Below are 21,175 nucleotides of genomic sequence, written 5' to 3'. Positions count from 1 at the left end.
GAATTATATGTTTCTTCACAGGCTGATTATGCTGCTATCCTAAAAGGAAATTCCACAGTTTAAAAACAAACAAGCTAAACAGAACATGACAGTTGGCTGACTTTGAACAGATTTATCATGATAGGCTCTGCTCCCTTTGAAGTCGAGGTCATAGCAGTGCACTAGATGTCTGTGTTTTACATTCTCATTCCCATGTTTTACACATCGGATGCAATAAAAAAAAGAAGTGCTTTTTTGTTAATCCACCCATTTGGCGTGAACAGCATTTGCATTCTTTCTGTTTAAAAGCCCTCAGGAAGAAACTCTCCCACACACGCTCAAACACACATCAGAGACAAACTTTCTGGCATATGCAGTCGTCATCTTGTCAAGACTGTGATGAGCCCCTGTCACCACCATGGTGGGGGGTTGGGGGGTCTCTCTCACAGGTTGTCCATCTCTCTCTCTTTGTGCCAGTAACAGTCTTTATATCTCAATTACTGCTGGATCTCTTGTCCCGTCTGTGCTATGGTGCCTCTCTGCCAGCCAATCTTGTACCAGATTGACAGTGACGAGCGTACAGCTGCATTGCAGACCTTCAGGCTACACACTGAATACATGTGATCTTTACCCACGAAGATAACGATGGAGATTTTCAGGGTTGTTTTTTTTTAAAGGCTGTTGCTAATAACTCTGTGCCAAATTTGTGTTCATTGCTTTGGGTTATTTTTGTCCCCCTCGCTGTCATGTAATCAGCAATCTGTGATCACACTTAAACATCGTGCCACAAAAGACAGAAGAATATCTCTGGCATTGCTGCTTATATGCGCATGCATAAATGTTTCCTGTTTTTGCTCCCTAGCTCAGAGACCAGAGTAGTCTTGATGTGATTATATTCATTGCTGACCCAATTCCCATGGCTTCGTTCTCAAATCTTGGCTGTGTAACCAGAGACGCTAATAAATGACATCATTACAACTTTTCTTTTGTTCAACAATGCATGGAATCTGGCATAAATGACTATTAAGATCAGTCTTTTCATGTCTGACATGTTTCAACTTTAATTTTCTTCAGAATAAAGGCACAGTGCTTTGACAGACTTGGTGGTGAGGCATTGTACAATAGCTTTCCTTCGTTCTTCAAATGTATTTTTCTCTGGTTGATAAAGGACAGATTAAAAACAAAGACTTTTTTCCTTTCTGTTGGTCAGCAGAGAGATAAATTTAGATTTAAATATAATGATACAACAAAGTTATTATTCTTGACTGGTATTGGCATGGTCAGGGCACAATAGCAGGAAGAGGCTGTGCAGACAGGAAGGGGAAGTGCCGAGAGAGTATGTGCACCACTGGGTGATTGTTGGGGTATGCTGGCGTGGTTTCTAAGAACTCAGACTGTCTGCTCAAGTAATCCCTCTCTTGTCAGCCTTCAGCCCCTTTGAACAAGAAGTACATTATCTTCCACATGGATCAGGTCTCGTAAAGGTCCTAAAGGAGATATATCCAAGCAGAGCAACCCAATTTACTGTAATATTTGCGCGCCAAGAGACGATTAACCTATTTTATCAGTACAACTCCATTTACTTATGATAGATTATGTCATGGCTCATTCACCAGTCTTCATCGGCAGTGCAGCTCGTCCCTGTCCTCTGGTTTTTGGCAAAGTCCCCAGTCTGCTGGATTCACTGCGGGATTTGATGCTCCTCAGTGTGAACTTGCATGTTTAAATCGGTGGCCTTCGCTCATTTTCCTTCAAACTGTTCGGTTCACACTGGCTCCAGCATGTGTACAGCGTGAGTAAGCTGCCATATCATTAAGGTGTTTGTGTGACAGGGAGAGACAGTCTCACAAACACATGGACACACTTACAAACCCACACACCTACTCCAAGGGGACATGTGCATACATTCGGTCCAGCCAAGTTGAAGCACTGTCACATTGATCGTGTGCAGAAATTTGCTGAATTTTGTAGCCAGTGTGTTTGGGTCCATCTCTTCAGAGCTTTGTTAGCTTAGCTCACAACCACGCTGCTTTCCACCACGGTCGTAGTTTAAAAGCTACAGTTGTACGGCTACTACCTAATGGTACATCATCAAAATAGCGGCCACGTGTCTCTCTCTAATGTCACACCGGAGTTAAAAGACAAAAGTAAAAGAGGAGGTTAGAAATATGTTTTCATCCAAAGCTGCTCAATCACTAAGGAAAGAATGGTGCCATCTAATGCTTTTGTATATAGGAACATTGCAGAATTTTGACAGCTACATGTGCAAAGCAGTGGTAATTATGGCGCCTCTATCAAGAAGTTTTCACCTTCATCTGTTTAGCATTGGCAACGGCTGCATCTAGATCTGCATAGTGGTAACATTATGTGTTCTACTTTACGCCTTCCTTTTTTCATCAGGATTATGCAAAAACTACCCGTGCAATTTTCACAAAACACGGTGGAGGTTTAGAGCAGAACATAATAACATGTGGAACTGCTTCCAAACATGACATACAACCATGTTTTATCATAAGAGATGTCATGTCAAGAAGATTGCATGATTATAAGCGGACGCAGACACCTGAGGAGCATCCCAAATGAGACGAGAGATCTATGAGTAATACTCATCATCACAGGCCATGTAGCTTGTGATGCCACCTGAAAAGATTTGTTAGAAGCAAAATGAATCTCGGTGACATAATGGAAATGTTTTGTTCTTTCTAACCTTTCGCGGATCTGTATGACAGTAATTGACAGAGTCAGCACATGTACGGTAGCCTTTTTTAAAATACTGTCATCAGCTGATTTGTGTCACCCTATCCTCTGACGACTTCAATATTTTATCCTTGCAGAGCGGAGAAAACAGAGGTGTTAAATGAAGACCTTCTACAGGTGAGCACGCGTGGAGTACTTGAGTGAATGACGATCATTTACTAATGACTTTGCTTATATTACTAAAAGAGGTGTAATTAGGATTTCAACGGCTGTTTAGCCATGATGGAGATCGTTTATTATCTCATCAAATCAAGGCTTCGAACAGTATATGTATGAGTTCTTCAAACAAAGAGAACGTTTTTTTTTTCCTTTGAATGATAAGTAGAGGCAGGAAAAATGAAAACCCAGTATGATGTTTGAAAAAACACAAAACTGTATTATCTATTCATTTTGTCTTTATTCTTTTTTTAATAAAACAGTAATGCCTTTACTTGGTTTGATGTGCGATACACAATCGAATTGGAGGAATCGCAGACTGATGACTTGTGTGTTCTCAGTTTGCTGATACAGTAGCTGGCGCTGATGCATGACACTACAGAAATGTGTTTTATTTGTACAATACATTCTGCATATATTTGCGTGTGTGTTTGTGATCGTTCTGACAAGAAGTTTTTGATGTGGATTCGACTGTCTTCCAGGTGGAGAAGCGTCTGGATCTGGTCAAACAGGTGACACACAGCACTCACAAGAAGTTGACGGCCTGCCTGCAGGGTCAGCAGGGGGCTGATATAGAGAAGAGATCTGTCAAGTCCCCTTCTGTGAGTACCCGCGCTCTCTCTGAGAGTGACATGAAATGATATGATATGGTTTTGTGATGATGCATTGAATCTTGTGTGATTCAGGAGGACTTGTGATATGATTTCTCTCTCTGCTGTCAGAAAAAACTACCACTCACCATCCTGGCACAATGTATGGTGGAGGGAGCAGCAGTGTTAGGGGATGACTCTCTCCTGGGGTACGTCCCTACTGTTAAGTGACCCGCACATACATACATACATGCTCATCTTTAATTATCGATTTGGTTATTGAATCCCTCTCTGTCCTTATTGCTGTTGTCTTTATTTGAACTGTATTTGATTGCTTATGACTTTTTGTGTCAACCAAACAGGAAGATGCTAAAACTGTGTGGGGACACGGAAGAGAAGTTGGCCCAGGAGCTGATCCAGTTTGAGTTCCAGATAGAGAGAGATGTGGTGGAGCCTCTCTACGTGCTGGCTGAAGTGAGCCGGCACTTCTTCATACACCAATTAGGACATAACACGTTACTGATCTTTCAATTTTTCAAGCTATTGTGCAGACCTTTTGTCTCTATCTTCTGGCAGCAAGTGTTATTACAAGAAATTGTCAACATGTTTACGCTATAGACTCCCCTGTAACCTCCTCTAGGTAGGTAAGTCTAGAAGAGTCAGACGATTGACTAATTAAGCCGCAAACAACTTAGTAGAAGGCTAACTGAAAATAGTTAGCCGTTTATTGTTCCATTGTTGGAGCTGCTGCTGTTTAAAACTGCATAAATTGTTTTGAGTATCACAAAAACTCTGCAACGTGACTTGTTTCGTCATCAGAATTTGATCCATTTGGTTCTGATAACATTTGGAAAGTCTTCAAAAGCGACAGAATTAACTTAGTAAATCCACATTCTAGTTAGCAGAGGGCTAATCAGAAGCAGGTAACTTTGCTGTAGCCTGTGAATGCGCCAGTGAAAAAGGGATGCATTGTGCATGCAAAAGGACTCAAGGCACCATCAGAATTTGGTGGCTGTTGTCTGAAGGAGGTGCACAATCAGTTTATCCACAATCGAGTTAGCAAAGGGCTAACCAGAAGTAGCGAACTCCACCAAAGCTGCTCATTTGTTACTGGTTTGATTTTAAAATAGCGGATGAAGTGTTCTGAGTGTCAAATAACCCCATGAAATAACTCATTTCACGATCAGAATTTGATGCAGTGTGTCAGAAAGTCAAGAGGAGCTGCACAATTAAATTATTTATCTGCTTTCAAGCTGCAAAGGGAGCCTATGTCTCTGTGTGCATGTGCAAAGAGCCCATATTGCATGTGCAGTATGTTACTACATAAAGAGAAATGCAGAGAGATTCACCTGGTAGCAATGAGCTTACTGAAGGCAAAGTTGTTTGGCAAAGGACTTAAATATAAGGGATGTACAGTTATATGAAAATGTGAAGCGCAGTATAATAAAAGAAAATAACAAGCATAGCTCTAGTCATGCACTGAAATTTTCCTTTTGCAGGTGGACATTCCCAACATACAGAAGCAAAGAAAACACTTAGCTAAACTCGTCTTGGACATGGACTCCTCACGGACAAGGTGAATGGCTTCCACATTTAGAAAAACCTGTTTTTATTCATTTATCACAGTGATTATGGAAATGAGGTCTGTAAAAGAAATATGATATAAAAGCAATTTTTGTACCATTTACATACAGATATCAGCAGTCGTCCAAGTCATCCAGTCACCCGAGCACCCTGCAGCCTGGCGCCAAGTCCGAGTCCCTCAGAGAGGAGATGGAGGAGGCAGCCAATCGGATGGAGATTTGTCGGGTGAGCCCCCAAATATATTATCTTGTTACGCTGCATTTGATGAATCATTCTCCTGCATGTGTCAGACCTAAATGGACAAATGCCAGGATGATATTACACTCTTAAGTAGGACTGGAATCAGTTTGCTTTTTGTTTCAGGATCAATTGTCCGCAGATATGTACAATTTTGTGGCCAAAGAAATAGACTATGCAAATTACTTCCAGACAGTAAGTATATCGAAACATCAATGCTCCCAGAGGGGAAATACTATCTTTTTTTTTTCCGCTAATAAAATAGTTTGCTTTTATTTGAAATAAATTTGAAATACAAATATCATTTGTAGATGATTTTGTTTTTCTCCTGTTGTTCCCATCTCCAGCTGATAGAAACACAGGCGGAATACCACCGAAAATCATTAGAGATTCTTCACAGCATCCTGCCCCAGATTAAAGCGCACCAAGGTCAGTCATGTACTATGTGCATGTAATGACTTGCTCCAATGCTGCACCAGAAGTAAGATGACAAGGAATTTAATAGCCCTGGCATGTCGCTTAACAATCTCATTAAGCTATAATTAGCCGCCTTCGTATTAAAGCTAGTTTACAAGTACTAAATCAAACATAGATATTGAAGATCATATTTTCCTAATTATGTGGCTCCGGTTCAAGTCTATAAATTGTATCTAACCTTGTCCATACATGTCATTAGTTTAGAGCCACACATGGTAGGTGTCTGTGTTTGACTCCGGCTGCTGTTTTGTTATTGCAGAAGCGTGGGTGGAGAAGCCGTCATTCGGCAAGTCTCTGGAGGAACACCTGAATATTAGTGGGAGAGAGATCGCTTTTCCCATCGAAGCTTGTGTCACCATGTTGTTAGAGTGTGGCATGCAGGAGGAGGTAGACAACACACACCTGCATAGATATACTGTCCACACTTCTCAGGCATTTTGAGTTTGTCTTATCTTGTCAGATAGCAAAGACATTGGTCTCCATCTCCATACTTTTTGTTGCTATCATCTTAACCCCTGAATTGAAAATGGTGTAAGTTTGAAAAATGCCATGACTGTGAAATAATTCAGTTAATCTAAAATATTCACTAGTATGTACTTTTTTCAGGTGCATTACAAGAAATATGCAGGTCATTTTTCAGCTTATAATTAGGCATAATGAAGTGTTTCCTATGTGTGGGCTGCAGGGCCTCTTCAGAGTGGCGCCGTCAGCCTCCAAGCTGAAGAAGCTGAAAGCCTCCCTGGACTGTGGAGTTTTAGATGTGCAGGAGTATTCCTCTGACCCACACGCTATCGCAGGTGACCTACACCCCCCCCCCCCACACACACACACACACACACAACCTGACATAAATCATGAAAAGGAGCTTATTTTCTTAGGTTTTTGGATTCATTTTGAGGTAGTTCGAGGAAAATATGAGTCTTTAGGCAAGGACACCAATCATTAGTCTTCATTAGCTTTGCCCCCAGTGCCCCTTCTCTGATGGCTCTGTTTTGATATCACTGTCCCTTTCACACATTAGCATAAAATCTGTGTTGAGTAATCTGAACCTGGCAGCTGCACTTGCTTCATTGGCCCAGTGTGGGCCAGTGCAAATTTGGGACACGGCCTCATCATTGCTCTTCTCTCAAAAGCTGATCAGTTTTTACTCTTCTGCTTTTTTCCCTCATCCACAGGGGCTCTGAAATCATACCTCCGTGAGCTACCAGAACCACTTATGACCACTGAACTCTATGATGAATGGATTCAGGCCTCCAAGTGAGTGACTGATTAAAGCATTTTTCTGGAAATTACAACCACTGACCAAGAGTCATCATGTAAGAGCCTAAAAATGTGTAATGTGTTTGTGTTTCCCTAGCATTCAAGATATGGACAAGAGATTACAGGCATTAATGGCAGTGTGCGAAAAACTCCCTTCAGATAACTTGAACAATTTCAGGTTAGTCACATGGCTGTGCTGCTGTAAATGACAAGAAAAAGAGATCTTAACGTGAAAAACGTAATGATCCCCAAAGCTGTCCTACAAGTCGAGGCTATATCCCTTTCAAAAAGTGCATGTTGTCATCAGCTAATTATCCAAACTCTAGATGGTATCCAACTGACCTGAGTAATCAGGTAGCTTCAGTTCACACTGCACCACCTACGGGCAAGAGAAGTGACCTTGCGTTTGGATCACTAGACTTGGTGGACTCTGCAGTATTGACTTGAACAGTTTTAAAATTGAAGCTACCATGATGCTCTGTTTTAGGATAAACCATCGTTACCTCTACATTCAGCACTGAACTGCTGCTACCACATTTAAGTTGCAGATGTGTGAAACTTTAATTATCTGATGGAGCAGCTCCACCTTGTGGAGCATCTGCAACCTGTTACAGTAAAAGTGAGAAGTCTGTAGGTTTGTGAATTGGTTCAGAAGATTTGTGTCTGACAAAATTTATCTAATTCCAATGTCTTCTTATGTTTAAACACGACAGATATTTAATCAAATTCTTAGCCAAGCTGAGTGAATATCAAGATGCAAACAAGATGACACCTGGCAACATGGCGATTGTCCTCGGCCCTAATTTGCTTTGGACGCACACTGAACCGTATGTATATGAGTTCTTACATGAGAATCACACAGTTTGACTTGTTTGTGCAGTAGTTTATCTTTTCTTTCCTGTACAGGAACATGACGGAGATGATGACCACGCTGTCCTTACAGATTGTTGGCATCATAGAGCCGATTATCCAGCATGCAGATTGGTTCTTCCCTGAAGGTGGGGATCATATACTGAAACAGTTGCCGGGCAACATATTCTTTACATTTTTAGTCTGTTATTGATCTCTTATTATAGAATTTATGTCATATATCGTGATGTGTTATGCAGTAATTAATTTCTTAGCGAACAACTCTTGAAAATCTTGACTTAACTGACAGAAATTATACTAACTTAAGTTCAAATAACATCATGTATCTTTCTTTTTGTTCACCGTACTGGTAAGACATCAGAGAGTTCAGATGTGCATCAGCTTCATGTTTGTTTCTTATTGAAAGAGAAACACCAGACAAAACTGAAAGCTGCTGTTTTGAATGGATTTCATTTAATTTTGGTACATTCTACTGCAGCTTTTCATTAAAGACTAATTTCCCAGTGCAAAATTGCTACTCCCATGATAATTTAACATAAATGCTGATGATGTGTCTGCTTCTCCCTCAGAAATCGAATTCAATTTGACAGGCAGCTATGGCAGCCCGATCCACACCAACCACAACTCCAACTACAGCTCCATGCCTTCACCAGACATGGACCAGTCTGAACGCAAGCAGCAGCACGACCAGGGCCGACGCCCACTAAGTGTTGCCACTGACAACATGATGCTGGAGTTTTACAAGAAGGATGGGTATGACGCCAAGTGCATCCTTATTCTTCCCACTTCTCACTCACTCTTTCCACCCACGTCTCCGCTCAGGCATCTGATATTGGATTTGTGTGTTTGAGGAGTGCAACTCTTCTCCAGTTGAAATTCAATATCTGCAAGTTGTTGTTCACATGAGTCAGAAGGCAACAGAGACCTGATGTTTTTACTTTATAAATATATTCCCTACACATACAATTACTTCCCCTATTATTAGAATTCATCTGATGAAGAGGCCAAAAACTCATTTGAATACAGGGGGAACAAAATGCCTTAAGTGGCATTGTCGCCATAGCAACAGGCTCTGATAGAGGGCTGCTTGTTTCTTCTTTTTCTCATGAAATATTTCTCCAGTACCATCCACCCATCCTCCCACACCCAGCTCTTTCTTCACAGTCTGGCTACCACGTCATGACCTGAGTCATTCATCCAGCTGGTGGAAAATCACTGGCAAAATTAGAACCAGTCCCTTCACCAAAATACAAATTGAGAAAAGTACAGGCTGTGATATCGTTTGTTCATCTTATAATCAGAAACAACTAATATGTACCAAAGCTGAGCTGTGCTCGTCATTATTTCTTCAATGCTGTTATCATGACGCCGCGAGCGTTACAGCCAGCCATTTTTTGTGTGTGTGTGTGTTTTGTTTGTAATGATAGTAAATATCTCCAGGCAACTAACTGTAATGATGGCGTAGTTTTTCTTGGTTAATGAACACATTATTTTCAAAGAGAATGAGTTAAATATACCTGCTCTCACAAGAAAGTGATAATTCACTGATGGACTCAACATAAAAAAAAGAGTATTTTTAAGCACCTGTGCACTTTATTTTTGTAGAGTAACAAGATACTCAGGAGAAACAGATTTAATTTGGAAATGCAAATGACTAATTGATGCTCAGTAGACATCTCATCTGTATTGTCTTGCCTCTGGAACATTCCTCCCTTCCTCTGCAGGTCCAATCTCCCTGTCATTTACAGTGCATATAATACACACACACACCCACACACACATAATTGTGTTTCCCTGTTTGACCCTTCATGGCGTTTCTCAGACTTCATCCAAACTCAAGTTTTCTGTTTAACTAAGTGTGCATCATTTCTCCAATCATTTCCCTTTGCCTCTCTTTCCTTACTAATGCAGCATTAGGAAAATACAAAGGTACCGTATCATTCTCTTTCCCCTACTTCTTTCCTTAATAACCAGACTCAGTTTTTATTTTTCTTCATTGTTAACAACTGTATGTGTGTTTCTCTCCAGCATGGGTGTCCGAGTTATGGATACTTCCTGGGTGTCTCGCAAGGGCTCATCCACACTGGCACGCAAGGCCTCCTCCACCCCTCCAGGCATGCAAGGCCCCAGCTCTCCTGCAGACACTCTCATCCCTGAGCAGCCCGGAGAGCTCGCCACCTCCCCGTCTGCGACGCCACCGCTTGGAGAAAGGGTCGGGTAAGTCGCGGAGGAGACAGCGTTTCCCCTCGTCCTGACGCATCTAATCCAGTTCATTGTTACTGTCATCATCATCATCACCATCGTCGTCATCATCATCATCATCGTCAGTGTTCTCAGCTGTGTGCGTTCTTTGCTCTTGTGTTAATTACAATGCCATTCATTTGATCTTTTCTCTGTCATCTACTTCATGTTTCATTGTGTTATTATTATGATTTCTCACCCTCTACCTAGTCCAACTGTCAGGTCACTGTGGGACAATCAAAAGGATAATGACTGATGTGTTTTAGTCCAAATGCTGGATGGAAGTTTTGTTTATGGCACTAAGCTTCAATCTGCAAGTCTTTTATGAGCATGCTACAGTATCCCATCGATGTGGCTTGGCTTTCTTGGCTTTGGTCATAACTATATCAATTTCTGTTGACTTATTTTACCATTTTTCCATATGGTATGATAGATATCAGCTCATGGTTGCTGCCTGTGTGGCAGACAAGAGATAACATGGCTTCTGGCTTGGCTGCCTCTCCCCCCCCACACCCACACCCCACCACCTACCCCCTACCCCCACCCCTCTCCTGTGGCTCTTTCAGCCAATGAAAGGGTTTTGTGTCTGTTTCACACTGCCCTGGGCTGACTGTAGGACCTAATGCAAACAAGTCATATAGGATTAGAGCAGAAAGGGTTGCTATATACATCAGAAAAGACATTTTAACCATAGCTAAGCTTGATAGTGTTGCAAGCTGCAGCTCCGTAGATGATCCTCGCAGCTCCTTGCAGTGTGCAGACACAAGGTGATCACAAAAAGAATGTATTCCTTTCTTTTGCAATAAAACTGCTTTCTTCCTTTGCTGTTTCTTTGTGCTTGTCTATGTATTTCCACTGAGCTGACAGTGTGCAAAGCTTGGTGCCCACCACCCACCTAAAAGGCAATTTTTTTTTTGTCTTTCTTTTCTTCTTTATTTGGTTTCGGACCAACTAACACACTAACACCCTAATCATTAAACCAGCTTATCCTATATCGCTCCGATGCGTCTCCCTGTTCAATCATTAGAGCTGTGTCTTTTGTGCTGTCTATTCTCTTAATATCTACAGCTCAGACAACGTGTTGCCCAATCGGCCGGACACCTCTCATGCCCACCCACCCCCAGGGGAGGACCGGCCACCCCCCCCTTATCCTACCTCCTCGTGCCACACTATTCACCACCACTTCTATCCCAAACCCCCTCCCTGCGCTCGCCCCGTGGCACCGGGTCCAGAATCCCAGCCCCCTGCCTCGCCACCGCCCCCACAGCGCTGGTCTGGCTTCACTCCCCCAGCCCCACTACCTTCCTCCTCTTCTTCCTCCTCCTCCTCGTCTCTTGACATCAATTCGAATCCCAAACCCAGCTGTCTGCACTTCCCAAAGCACAGCCCGCCTGGTGATATGTCGCATGCACCCCCGCCAGACACTAATGCTTCACCGCTCTACATCAAAACCCCCTTGGTACTAACCCGCCATGACCAGGCCCTTGGCAATCCCCCTAGCCTCCCTTCAACCGCGCCCCCGCCCCCTCCGTGGGCTGCCTGTCCATGTGCCAGAGAGCGAGGACCCCCCAGGCTGACTAGGTAAATATAACACACCCATGGCGAGTGGCAGCCTTTATCTCTCCTCTCCTCCAGCTCGCTAGCTCATATTTTCTTTTTTGCTTTTATTTTTTTCTTCACCCTTCAAAATATACCACAGATTGTGTAACATTCAGGTTGTCCGGCGATGCCTCTCATAGGGGTTGCCTAGCAACTAAGGATGTTACTGGCTTATATAGCATTTGTTTTGATGCTGGTATTGAGTGGAAAATAAATACATGGACATTGCTGCATATGGCTATCAAGTTGCATATGAATGTATTTATTCTACAGTTTGCAGCAATATTTTGATGAGAAAGCATCTGGGTTTTTTAGTAAAGGTTTTCACAGTTAATGATATAGTGCTTTGTTTAAAATAATGTCATGGTAACCTGCAATATAAAACCTTCAGACATCAATCAGCTATATGATGTATAGTGACTGTGGTACTTTCCTGACTCATGATCTCTTAGGTGTTACAATCAAATAAGCCAGTGTGATTCATGACAACATATTTTCTTCAGCAGTCAGAGTGGTCTCGCCAGATAACGCCTCGTCTTGTGACTCCACGAATTTCTATGCAGATGGTTTATTTGTTGAAGACACACATATCGGTGTCATAACCCCAAATAGGACTGATAGACACCATTATTTGCTCTATGTGGGTGAAGTTCAACTGAGTCTTACATTTGCATGTAAACTATGCTGATTTATAAAGTTACAGACGATTGTTACATCATCTTTCCTGTGCATCCTCAATTCTCAACTGTATTTAAATTAATCTCAGAGAAACCAACCGGTCAACTTTTTAGGATGAGCACTTCGAGCCAGACAAGTGGCTAGATTCCCTTCTCTTTGCGTGCAACTGTTACGTGCAGAACCCCACAGGACAGCTAAGAGCTAGTTAGCTTCGCAGCACTGAAGGCTAGCAGACAAGCACTAGAGAAAGCTGTCTCAAAAGTCATCAAATCCACTTTTCTCATTTCCACATTCGACATTTGCCTGGAGTAATAAAACTAGGGTTGTGCTTAGCATTGGTGTTAGCATTCATTGCAGCTATTCTAACTACCAGTCAGGGGGTCTGGAGTTCAGCAATGCACACAGGGAAAAGAGCAGGGTGTATTTAATCTGCTTGTCTGGCTCTGATAATGATACACAATAAGTATGAATCCCAAAATGTTGACTTGTTCTTTTAATGCTGTAGAAGTTTGATTGATGAGTTTCTGTCTGTCAGTGAATGCCAATGTACTTTCAAAATTGACACAAGCTCAGTTGTGTTTGGTCAGAAATCTCCTGCTGAGCTGTAATTATGTCCCTCAACATCACGAAATGACCTTGGACAAGCTTTTTAATCTTCTATGTTAAGTGTCCATGTATTGCACTCATGCATTTACACTTTGAATGTTCAGAAAGATTCACAGCTTCAGAGAATTCTGTGCCTTATTTGTGTTTGTTAAAAATATGTGTTGTGAAATATCCTTCTTTATCTGTTATCAGCCTTTTTCTCGTTGGTCGACTTGATTTATGGGTTTCGGTGCTAACATTGGAAACGATGTAATTAAAAGTCATGAAAGTCTCAATAATGATGGTGGTGTGGTGGCTGGTGAGGCAGTGACGTGATAAAAATGACTATTCTGAACTGTGTCTGATACCATACATACATATTAATGTATTTCTGTGTTTTTCAGTTCACTGAAGAGTAAAGAACTCTCCCCTGTAATTGGACACAAAGCCATCCAGGTGGCAGGTCCAACAGTCCCCCCCAACAGTAGTCCTCAGAGCAGCAGTCAGTCTCCCCATTCCATCGAGCACAGTCCGCACACGCTGCGCAAAGGTCAGCACCTCTGCTTTTTCTACGCTTTTGTTTTTATTAGTGTCAAACAGGAGGCAATGATTTGAAATGATATGTGTTCCAGGTTCCAAGAAGTTGGCCCCTGTACCTCCCAAGGTCCCTTACGGCCAGTCTGGTGGGATGTCCGACCAGTCGACAGGTCAGCCGTCACCAGTCAGCCTGTCTCCCACCCCTCCTAGCACCCCATCCCCTTATGGACTGGCCTGCAGTCCAGGGCAAGTGCCCCCATCTTCCCCAGGGCAGACCCCATTGGGGGCACCTCACTCTCTATCATCCCCACCCTCCCTAACTGGAACGCTTACCAAGTCACGGCCTGCCCCTAAGCCCAGGCAAAGACCCAGCCTGCCCCCTCCTCAGCCGCCTACAGCCCCCCCAGGGCTAGGTGGCCCAGCCACAGCCCCAGTTCCCCAGCCCCTGGAGCAGGGCCTTCTAGATGGACTGTCTCCTGGGGAGAGCATGTCTACAGGTAAACATCAGCCCTTGGCAACAACACCCCCGCCACCACCTCAGATGGGGCTGCAGCGGCCCTCTCTCAGACTCGCTGTGGCTCTGTCCAACGGAGATGGTGGACGAGTGTAGGACTCTGTAGAACTTTAGATATGAAAGATTCCAGTCCCCCTTATTGACTGTCCCCAAACGAATGTCTGAATAAAATTTGCCTTTTAGACGCAGTTGCCTGAGAAAGATGCAGTGTAAATATTTTTGTGCAATTGTAGTTAGCGGAATTCCTGGCCTATGTATTCATTGCTTGTGTTATGTGACGATGTTTCCGGGTAATGTGTGGAAACATCAGAGAAGCATAGCTCGTCCTGCTTGTATGGAAGTTGCCATTAGATTCATCATGTGCTCTCTGTTTATCTGTGTTACCCGAACACTCATTCAGCAGGGGTAGACCAGAGCGTTTACACAGTCCACCACAGGTCCAGCTTCTCTTAGTGCGCTGCAGGCGTAGAAAGCTAGTCAGACAAACCTCGCGATATACCTGCAGTATGATGTTGTGATGATGAGGTGCTCTGTTAATTTATTCCAATCATCCTGTTATTTTGTTATATTTATCATTCTCTTGTTCCCCCTGCTACTATTGTGTACCTTGCAGCTGTGTGAGGCCAGGGATTCAGTGTGGGCTAAGTGTGAGGGGGACTTTTAGGGTAAGCCAGACCGCCCACGCCCAACGCGCTCCATCTCACTGCCTGGCCTCGTGTTGTGGTTGCCTCTGGGGTCTCCTGCAGCCTGCCTCAAACACTTTCTAGCTCTCAATCCAAACATTCTTCCTATTCCCTCATAGGCGGTTGACATGATTGTCTCTTTGCATGATAATGCATGGCTCAAGGACTTCCCAGAGTGCACCACACTGCGCTCACATTGCAGACGCCGTCGCTTACAGAGGTCCATCTTAAAGCCCCCCTTCTTTCTTTCCCCATTACCAGCCCTATGCTAGCAGACATTGCCTCTGCCACGGGTACAGGGGGGCTACAGGTAACCCCCATTCCTCCTTTGGCAGGTTCATTGCTTTTTATAACCTCTGCTCCGTTTTACTACACTGCCACGCTCCATCTCATTCCTACACAGGAGTAGCCAATAGGCCCTGCTGCTTTATGAAATAAAATATAATAAAAGCAGCAGCACTGTAGAATACCAATATTTAGACTGAATATGGTCGTCATGAGTTTCCATTGTTACCCAAAGTCCACTTGGTGCCATTTTTTCACAGAGTCCCACATACATCCTGTTGCCTCTGTGTTGGTTTACCTGGCCATCGTTGTAAAAGTGTAATGTGTCATTGTGCAATCATATTGACCTGTTATTGCATTTTATCTGATACAGTATCTGTTGTTGTTGATGTCTCAAAAGACACAAAAAGCTGTGACTAACCGCTCTAGTCTCTACCTAGCTTGCTCAGGTGTGACTAGCAACACACTGAAAACATCTGTGTAGAATGTAAAGCACATGTCTAGCCACTGAATACTTCAATCAAGTAAGACATCATATGCCGCTTACCATGAGTTCAGTCCCAAAAAGATTAATATTATTTCTGCTCTCTTCCGTTTTTTACACCCCATCGCCATCATCATACGCCCTCTTCTCCTCCTTCTCTTGCTCATCATCACCATTCCCACCATTCTGCACATCACACTCACCTTTCCCGCCATGCTCACCATTAGATATCTTCAATTATGAAATCCCCTCCATCAATGTCAATCTGGACAGCCTCATCGATGAGTTCAGCGGTGCCCCCTGCAGGAGGTCCCTGGCAGTGGCAGACTCTCCAGAGGGGGATGCTGTACCTGAGGAGGAACCCCAGAGTACCACTCTATGACCTATCACAGCTTACCAGTACCCCCATGACTGTACATACTCTTTAACTGTCACCGCCAAGGCCTGATGGAAACACCAATTGGCCTCACCAATGCCCACCTGAAACCAGAACCCCCTCCTCATATCTGCTACAAGCTGCAAAGAAACAGTTGCTCGCTAGTGCATAAATGTGACGACAATAACAGAAAAAAACAAAAACACCAAAATGCCATTGTGGAGGAAAAGCTGCCTTTAGGAGGAAAGACTGGAATATAGAAGAGTATAAAATGAAAATTGTTTTCTTTGCTTTGCTTTGATCATTGTTGTAGTGGCCTGTATTTCTGATTTCATTTGATTTCTTCTCTTTTTTTTGCCTTATTAGAACATGCACTTAAATCGCAATATGATATTCACATGTTGTAGAACTTTTGGTTGAGGAAACTCAGAACCTCCATCAGGGTGAAACAGAGATTCGTCTGGTTATATTTCTCACAGGGTATTCAAGCTTTGTGCACATTAGGAAAATATCCATACAAATAGGCGATTTAAGGCAGTTTAATTATGATAGTGAACCTCAGTTTTGACTCCCACACACATCACATATTGCAACTTTATCTGCCATTTACCTCCATATAGGTAAACTCACTCTGTACCAGCACAATATGAGAAGAATGTTACTTCAAACTCAATGAACTCTTTCTGCTTCTCAGCTAGTAGGAAGACAACACCATGATGTGTTTGCATGACAAGTCGATATAAACAAACTGCTTAAGGGCCTCAGAGGGGCAGTGATTTATTTCGCGCGAGTGCTTTCGTTATCGTCGTCCTTGGGCGATAAATTTAGACCACCCATGTGCTGTTGATAACAATGAATGGATGACGACACTGCCTTTAGGTTTTTTGTATGTTCTCTCTTAACCTTGTTTAAGTGCTTCAGGTTCAGTGACCTTAGACCCCAAGTGTAAATACAAAGACTGTACATAAATAGATGTATATAAATCTGAGAGGAAAAGTATATGTAAAATGCATATCTTGAATATTATAATAATAATAATACATGTGCTGATATTTATCATGTGTAGGAAATGTAATGATTCGAAATTTGATGTTATTTTTGTCCCTGCACACACTTAACAAGCTCACATTGAACTCCAGACAACCATGATGCTGCAGCAAAAAAAAAAAAAAAAATGCAAGATATTTCTGCAGGAAATGTCTCCTGTGGTTTTATGAGTTGCACACCAATGCCCTATCTGTTTTTGTTCATTTAACCACTTATTTAGATCTCTGTGTAAATAATTCAAGCCTGCTTTGATTGTTTCATATTGAGGACAAGTTTAGTGTGTAAAAAAAATTTCCTTATGTGATACACAGTCAAATTTGGAACACTCCTTACTTTTAAATGTTCTGCTGTGTGCTTGGTTCTCACCACAGGAAATAAACTAGAAGGCGATATTTGCCAAACCCAATGTAAAACACAACAACAATGACATTTTTTTCAATGTTAAATAAGTCCCAAAATGTAGTGGGTTCTTCCTTGGCTCATGCTACACCCCTCCACAAAATTTGGTAAAAGTCGGCCTCGTGGTTATGACTTAATCTTGTTAACAGCCAAACAGCACTAAAAACACAAGGTAATTTGGCATATTTCAACTTCTGACAACAGATGCTGCAGTGTCACCTTTTTGATTTCCTTTCAAATACCTTAGGGCCATCATTTACTCAATTAAAGTGCAATTACAGTTTTTTAACTGACCCACCTCTGTCCAAAAGCGGTGACCAATCCCAAAAGAACAGAAAAAGCCATTAATTTTCTTGCGAAGCAATGTTTTTTCTTTTGTTCCATGTGTGAGTTTACTTGAAAAAAAAAACAAAACACAAAAAATATTCTCGACGAACCTCTCTCCAAAAAGTGATCTATGATATGCCTCGCCGTGTGTTTTCAATGGATATGTTTTATGGAGATTTTGGTGATGTTAATAATTATATTGATAGTTGTGGTGATTATATGAGCTGAGTTGCAAAGTGCCCTCACACTGGTTGTTATTTTGGAACGATAGGCATAATCAGTATGTACTAAGAGATTTTTATTTTCTGTGCTGGATCCATACGTTTCTACAAGGAGGCAGGGGTATCTCGCTGTGAGTGCTGACTGAATGTGACTCGCTCGGACAGTACAGACTACCTGAATTTTGTAATAAATAACAGTGAATGAGTGCTTGTATTTGGATGAAGGTTAATTGGAGCTTGCTGGTATGTATTATTAACATCATAACTGGAACTTTCAAAACACCTAAATGCATGCATCCATATTCATTATTGGTGTGATTATTATGCTGCTGAAAAGAAGAATTTGTAAACTCCTCCCCACCAAAAAAAAAAATAAAAAATGAAAAGGCACAATATCATCATTCTCAGCCAGTAAATTACAACATTTTTAAAGGATACTGACAGGAGCAACCGTGTGGGAGTATTTTAACTACTGGAGACCTGCTAACTCACCTCTCCACCAATAGGCTGCTGGGCTGAAGTAATTTGTTTACATTTCGTGGGGGGGGATTTTAAATTTTAAAAAAGAAATTTCTGAAAAAGTTTCATGCATGCGCCTAGATAGTCTTTTGATAATCCATGTTTTGTGTCAATCACTGTCTTTTTAGGGATTGTAAGAGGGGTACAGAAGTGCTAGAGAATGTGGATCAGGATAAATGGTCCTTTGTGGGTGTTTGAGCAATACAGTAGAGGAGTGGATGTTGCCTGTGGATGTACTGCCTCCTTCTGCTTTCACTACTAGTGTACAAACAAAAATCTGCCGCTTGTCAAGACCACCATGCCCACCCACCCACCCCCAACCCACCCCTTTCCTCCTCTGCTTAGCATATCAAGTGGAACACAGTGTGTACTGTGAAGCCTACCTGCAATCCTTATCAGAATGTCAGAAATAAATATAAATATATATATATTAAACTCTACATTTTTAATAATCTCTGTACGTGTGTTTTTTGGGGGGTTATTTTCTTTTTCATATATGTGGAACTGTCTGTAAAGAATGGACTGGATGGAAAATTCTTTGGAGATCATCCCTCCCTGTGCATACAATAGCATTTTCTAACACTCTGTGCACTGACAAGAGTCACAGAGTGACCCTCAATTATCTCCATGATTAGACAAGAAAATACTTGCTTTTTGTGCCACAGTTAATTCTGAGTCCATTTCATTTCACTTTAACTATACAATGATCTGAAGTCTGACTCATCAAATGATCTTAATCATTACAATCCTCCTCCCAGAAATCAGGTTTGGCTTATAAACCGAAACCCTCCAGTCGGTAACCTGCAGGACTGGAAGTGCAAGAGGCTGAACTTTTGTCACATGAACAGGACAAGAATGTTTGTCAGGTGGCAACACTCAGAAGTTCCTTTTGTTACTCACAAGTATGTTGACACAATGTTTGCACAGGACCGTTAAACTTAACTCTCATAAAACTGTTAGCGCCTTTCCAGTCTCTGTTTACCTGACATAGATTTGTCTTTCATTAGCCCGGTTCGTTCGAATCAGTCTCGATCTGGATTCTTGAGGTGTCAGTGGTAATCCAACGCTGGTGTATCTTCTTACAACAGACGGCTCATCTTTACCTGCAAGTCTATCTCCTTCAGAAACCAAGAGTGCATCAATTATTTCCTCCTGAAAGTTTAAAAAGTCTCTCAGTTTACGAGGTGCACTTGAACGGCTTGTTATTTGAAAGAGAGCAATAGCTGATCCATGTGACCTCATGGAGCGGTAAGGGTCTGATGTTTATGCAATTTGTTGTCCTTCTAACCAAGTTTGCACCACGCCCTTTCCCTCTTGAGGATGTACACATGATGTTATAACTAAAGTTTACAGCTTTGGCCCACAAAGTTCATGTCTGCTGCCTGGAAACAGTACATTCAACAACAGAGCAACACAATGAATTGAGCCACCTTGAGCCACAGCATTCGATATGTTACATGCTTTTTATTTCATTTTTCCTCCTTGTTCCCCTCCGCGTTTTAAATGTTGATTTAAATGTCTGCATTATTTGGGGTTTTGGAGGGGCTTCAGGGGAAAAATGTAAGCGTCTCATTTGACAGGTAGGACACAGTCAGGAATGCAGAACAAAAGAAGTGTCGAACCTATAATCCTCAAGTTTAGACTGTTGCTAGGTAATGCAACATAAAGCACATGACCATGCCTTTAAACTAGACACCACAATGTAAGGGAAGGAAATAGCAGCTTATGTTGAGTACCACACGTGGACTATGTCAACATTTAATAGATTAAGGTTTGTTATTTGCAGTGCATTCTCATTCTCTATTGGCACTTCATAATCCAGAGGTACATGTCGCTTTACTATGCCAGTAAAATCCAGGGTAAGGTTGCAGCCACCAGTGCAAGAATAGTAAATGCTGACAGTAAAATGAGCAGGCATCGCGCAGTTGTGCAGATTCTGCGTCTTCGTCTGCGCCGAGGCTGAGCCACAGTCATCACGACGCTGAGCGCATCATCGTCAGCCATCGGTCGCCCTTCAGCGCTTATGATAAAGATCTGAGATGCGTTGTGACTCGGACGGATCGACCTCTGTCGACGTAATCGCTCTGATATCCCCCTGAAGCAGCGCGCCATCCACTGAACACCCCTCCGTACAGTGTCCCCGGAGTGGCGCCCTGCGTCATGGAGCTGCCCCGGTGGCAGCGGGAGAGGGACCTCCAGAGTCTGACCTTCATCTGGATCTTTATCCGCCGGATGGGAAGCCAACGCTTCTTTCTGTTTCTTGATGAATGTAAGATGTCGGCAGATTGGGCAAACAATCGTGTCCCTGATGTTTCCATCGACGGTGACCAGCGTTTTAACCAAACAGTCGTGGCAGAACACATGACCGCAGCTCAGAGTCCGCTCAGTGCCTGACAGACACTCGTAGCACACCGGACACTCAAGCGCGTCCTCCTGACTATCGTCCTTGTAAAATGCCATAGATAGAAAGGAAAAAAAAAAGACAAAAAACAACAATCACCAGCAGCAGCTGCTGCAGAAGCAGATTAGCCAAAATCCACCAAAATTATTTAAATTATACTCCTTCGTGTTGAGGTATATTTTCTATCAGCGCATGACTTTCTTCCCATCTGAGGTGGGTGCAGCAGTAGAACCGGGCCTGCCACCTGTGGCTCCACTCGCTGCTCTGACTGGGTCCCCTGAATGGAAGCATGACTGCGACGAGTCAAGTGGACAAGCCGGTTCACATGTCAGCTTCCTCTTATAACAAAAGCAAAAAACAAAAACAAAA

The 21,175-nt window shown here is 42.6% G+C and overlaps 2 protein-coding genes across 7 annotated transcripts in view; one reads left to right on the top strand and one right to left on the bottom strand.

Moving 5' to 3' along the window:
- arhgap44a (Rho GTPase activating protein 44a) overlaps window positions 1-18,842 on the top strand; it is a 27,098-nt gene extending 8,256 nt beyond the window's left edge. Inside the window, exons 2-23 of one of the 6 annotated variants that reach the window (XM_086184420.1) lie at window positions 2,814-2,853; window positions 3,375-3,494; window positions 3,615-3,691; window positions 3,845-3,956; window positions 4,982-5,058; window positions 5,177-5,291; window positions 5,430-5,498; window positions 5,651-5,732; window positions 6,040-6,167; window positions 6,466-6,577; window positions 6,956-7,037; window positions 7,138-7,218; window positions 7,754-7,867; window positions 7,947-8,038; window positions 8,480-8,663; window positions 9,822-9,839; window positions 9,939-10,127; window positions 11,220-11,732; window positions 13,418-13,563; window positions 13,646-13,720; window positions 14,678-14,729; window positions 15,744-15,889. In XM_086184420.1, the coding sequence (XP_086040546.1) occupies window positions 2,814-2,853; window positions 3,375-3,494; window positions 3,615-3,691; window positions 3,845-3,956; window positions 4,982-5,058; window positions 5,177-5,291; window positions 5,430-5,498; window positions 5,651-5,732; window positions 6,040-6,167; window positions 6,466-6,577; window positions 6,956-7,037; window positions 7,138-7,218; window positions 7,754-7,867; window positions 7,947-8,038; window positions 8,480-8,663; window positions 9,822-9,839; window positions 9,939-10,127; window positions 11,220-11,732; window positions 13,418-13,563; window positions 13,646-13,720; window positions 14,678-14,685 (2,434 nt within the window). In that variant the 3' untranslated portion in view covers window positions 14,686-14,729; window positions 15,744-15,889. Of the gene's footprint in view, window positions 1-2,813; window positions 2,854-3,374; window positions 3,495-3,614; window positions 3,692-3,844; window positions 3,957-4,981; window positions 5,059-5,176; window positions 5,292-5,429; window positions 5,499-5,650; window positions 5,733-6,039; window positions 6,168-6,465; window positions 6,578-6,955; window positions 7,038-7,137; window positions 7,219-7,753; window positions 7,868-7,946; window positions 8,039-8,479; window positions 8,664-9,821; window positions 9,840-9,938; window positions 10,128-11,219; window positions 11,733-13,417; window positions 13,564-13,645; window positions 14,048-14,677; window positions 14,730-15,743 lie in introns of all 6 variants that reach the window. The other 5 variants (XM_086184418.1, XM_086184415.1, XM_086184419.1 and 2 more) reach the window with 5 other exon arrangements.
- LOC147245019 (RING finger protein 222) lies at window positions 18,789-21,175 on the bottom strand. Its single transcript, XM_086184423.1, has one exon. It carries the CDS (start codon window positions 20,863-20,865, stop codon window positions 20,245-20,247), a length of 621 nt encoding a protein of 206 aa, XP_086040549.1. The 5' UTR covers window positions 20,866-21,175; the 3' UTR covers window positions 18,789-20,244.

This window comes from Aulostomus chinensis, chromosome 18 (assembly GCF_037954235.1).
Source record: "Aulostomus chinensis isolate RoL2024-O1b breed Wild chromosome 18, RoL_Achi_v1.0, whole genome shotgun sequence".
Taxonomy (NCBI): domain Eukaryota; kingdom Metazoa; phylum Chordata; class Actinopteri; order Syngnathiformes; family Aulostomidae; genus Aulostomus; species Aulostomus chinensis.
Note: the sequence above shows the minus strand (reverse complement) of the source record. Positions and strands in the feature narration are given on the sequence as shown.

Excerpts from the sequence above, each read along its gene's own strand:
- LOC147245019 (XM_086184423.1), bottom strand. The coding sequence starts at position 20,865 with ATGGCATTTTACAAGGACGATAGTCAGGAGGACGCGCTTGAGTGTCCG.